We start from the raw sequence: 3,728 nt of genomic DNA, 5'->3' as shown, positions 1-3,728 counted from the left end.
CAAAGACAATTCTGAGTATTGTCTATGGCAGGGTATTTTCTAGGGTTTAGTAGTCATGAAAAAGCTGCTGCGAGTAGCTGAGTGTGTCTTCACCCTTTACCTCTGCACACAATGAACAAGGCAAGTATTTCTTTAAAATAACCGTTCCACATGAATCTATCAGTCATCACATGAATTTGAATCTTTTGTTTCTGTGCCTCAAAACATATGCTTGAGATACTCATATTTTGCAAAATATTTTTACATTACTTTAGTGACAATGAGAAATCTCAGCATATGTAGCATGATTTCATTTTTTTTTTTTTTTTTTTACAGTAAAGGTAACCGTCATCACTGGTATCACTTTCAGTATTAGGGCAATGATGCACAGGGCAGTTTCAGGTGTTTTGTGCTGCATTGTTGGTCTATCTAAAAACCCAGCACCCAAGCTTCCAAAACTGGCCATCACAGGCTGCCAAGACAAGTGCGACATATGATACCTCAAATAAGTAACAATGCATTTATCTACAATAAATCTAACAAAACTTTACAAAGTCTCTTGTTACTAATGCCGCTATAGAAAGTGCAAAATATTCTGTAATACACAACTTACAAATTTAAGCATATACATTTATTATTCTATGAAAATCTTCCTAGGTAGAACCTGGTTCCATTGTTTCTTTCCACTGAAGCAAATTTAATGCAGACCATCTTATTCTGGGTATAATCTGCACCTGTCTCCAAAAATGTTTGGCCTGCCCTCTATGCAGAAAGACTCTCCAGTCTGATTTTCATCTTATTCAGGTCCTTGTTTGTAGTGGCTTCAGTTGGAAATAACTTTAATTGTTTACAGAACTTGCAACACAGAGTGTGATCCCAAGTGTAGTGAGAAACATTCCAAGCACAGCTCCTGAGATGAGAGACAAACTACATGCCATTACAGTATAGGGACATTATCAAAATCCATAATATAGATTGAGGGGGGGATGTGATATATATTCATAAGACCAGAGCACAAACAATGTATTCAAAACTAGACCCAGTAACATTAGATATGGACATTTATACAACATACACAACTACACTCCAAAATACACATTTTCCCAGACTTTGCCAGCATAAATTACAACACATGTAAATCCTTGTAAGCTGAACACAGACAAGTACATTAAGCTCCACCCTTATGTACTCAGCTATAGGCTATACAGGTCCTTGGCTAAATGAGGCTCTCCAAGAGAGCTTTATGGCCCTTTAAGATGACCAATTGGTATCATTGTTTTACTGTATAGGCTAATGTCCCATGGAGCGAGTTAGTTGCCCACCAAGATACCTCCTGCAGCCAACTTCGGAATGCCGAACAATGCGTAGGCATTTCAGAGCATTTAGATGTCTGCTTGCTCCATGGGACTACAGCCTTATAGCTCTGAAACGTGAAATAGTGAATAATTGGCTCATAAGATAAAAACTACCAGACAGCAGTGATCTATGGGTCCCATGATATTTAGTTTCCCAAAAGTCACCTCTCTAGCACAAATCCTGGAATCACACTTGTTATATCAATAGCTCCATCATACAATGGCATTTATATTTCAGCTCCCATAACAAACATACCAGATTTACACTCACAGATATTAGCACTAACCACATGCACTGCATTCACATTTCTCAATGTTACCATCCTATAAAAATATGCTGCATTCTCATTTACACACATGCTTCCTTCAGAATCATGGTTATTACACCTGTTGTAGCACAAGTACATTCCCTGTAACAAATATGACTGCTGCACAACATTGGATTTATTCTTAAATATCAACATTCTGCATATTCTAGCTACCTTAGAATACATACTTGCATTTAAAGACATCATAATCACAGCCTATGTACTGAATTTACTTTACCAACTATTTAAACTAAAGCAAAAATACTGTATTTACAGTCAATTTATTAATACAATAGCACACATACTCCATTGTCAATTACAAATATGCCAATACCAGCACATTTATATCTCACGCACTGTAAACTGTACATACCTTCATGTGGAACACAACATGCAAATTACATGAGACTAAAGACATTGATAAATTAGTGTAATAGGCATGGTAGATCTTTAACATAATTGCTTACTTTTTCCTCCAATATTTTCTCCAATAATCATCCCAGTCACAAAAGTAAAAACCAAGGCCAGAGAATTGCAAAATGGAACAGCGAGCGAGAGCTCTACAGAGAGATGAGATACAGGATTATCCTATGTCAATAGTAAAATTACCTGTTTCAATACACCAAGAGAGTCCTACCTGTAGATGCCAGTGTCAGGTAGAACACCAATGATCCACTTTGGTTCAGCAAGAATGGGATAACATACTGAAAATCACAACAACCACACAATGTCAAAATAAAGTTATCAACTAAATAATGCCTTATGCATATTTCATATATAAATACTTTGGGGTGAATTTATATTTTATATATGCAAGTACATTATATTCAACATACATGTCACTTAGCCATCTTGAAAAAATATCAAACTCGAACGTTGATAAATCTTCCCCTAAATGTAGTGATGGTTATGCAGATTCAATATAAAGCCTCTATTGTGACTAAATTAAAAACAACTGTGCCATCCCAGGCTATAAGTCTTACCCTGTAATTGAAGATCAGAAATCTAGCTTCTGATAGCAACTGCTTGAGGGTCTTCTCCTCTCTTACACTTTCCATGCCTTCGGCTCCCTTACGTAAGAAAGGGTTGGTGACTCCCCACAGCAAGGACACCAGCAGAAAGGAGAACATTTCTACTGTATGGAGAGTCATAAGTGCCAATTTTTGATGGGTCCTGCCTCTACAGGCACAAAGTGCTGTTGAAAGAGTAGTTGGTAATAACTGTTATATAGGAAACATAATACAGACAGGATCTGAACAGGATATATAATGCCCTGAACACAGGGTATAAGCCACCTCATCCCTTTAAAACACATTACTGGATCCAGATGCTGAAAGGGGTAAAATATCCCTTGAAAACAAAAATACTGGATCCATTTGCTGAAAGGGGTATAATATCCTTTTAAAACACATTACTAAATCCAGATGCTGAAAGGGGTATAATATCTCTTGAAAATAAAAATGACTGGATTCATTTGCTGAAAGGAGTATAATATCCCTTTAAAACACATTACTGAATCCAGATGCTAAGAGGGGTATAATATCTCCTGCTGGTGCAATGTATAATCTACACATTATTACATCTGGCACATTATATTATTAAGGTCAGTTTTGTAAATCACTTTGCCTGTTCATAAGCTACAAAGTTCAGCATCCAAAGACAGTCAATATATGTGTTCATGTGAGAAGTCTGCGCATTTTAGCTCTTTAATAACGTAAGGTTACAAATTAAGTTTACAGATCATCAATTTGGCACGTATGATAAACATAAACGTAACTACAACTCCCATGATCCCAGGAAGAGATAAAAGTCTGTGAGCTGTAATGCCATGTATACAGTGAGGTGTCAGAGAGAAGAACATGTAATACTGAAATGACTGACAGATCTGTGGCTTCCGAGGTGTTAAAATGCCGACTCTAATTCCCAACAGTATCTCTCCGAACGTCTAAGAACTACAACTCCCAGCAGTTATTACACGCAAATTACAAGTTCCTTTTCTGAAGCCAGTACACTTCCTGTTTTCTTGATCATAGAGAAGCGGTTGTGGCTAGATTTCCGCTCTCTCAACTTCCGGCCTCTTTCCACA

General features: G+C 37.0%; 1 protein-coding gene across 1 annotated transcript; it reads right to left on the bottom strand.

The window, feature by feature from the left end:
* Window positions 1-292: 292 nt before the first annotated feature.
* tmem234 (transmembrane protein 234) lies at window positions 293-3,613 on the bottom strand. Its single transcript, XM_004911605.4, has 5 exons — window positions 3,524-3,613; window positions 2,626-2,837; window positions 2,280-2,346; window positions 2,110-2,202; window positions 293-889 (listed from the first exon to the last, which is right to left on the bottom strand). Exons 2-5 carry the CDS (start codon window positions 2,791-2,793, stop codon window positions 819-821), a joined length of 399 nt encoding a protein of 132 aa, XP_004911662.1. The 5' UTR covers window positions 2,794-2,837; window positions 3,524-3,613; the 3' UTR covers window positions 293-818.
* Between the last annotated feature and the right edge of the window lie 115 nt (window positions 3,614-3,728).

The sequence above is a fragment of the Xenopus tropicalis genome, chromosome 2 (genome assembly GCF_000004195.4).
Source record: "Xenopus tropicalis strain Nigerian chromosome 2, UCB_Xtro_10.0, whole genome shotgun sequence".
Lineage (NCBI taxonomy): Eukaryota > Metazoa > Chordata > Amphibia > Anura > Pipidae > Xenopus > Xenopus tropicalis.
This window is presented reverse-complemented; position numbering and strand designations above follow the sequence as displayed.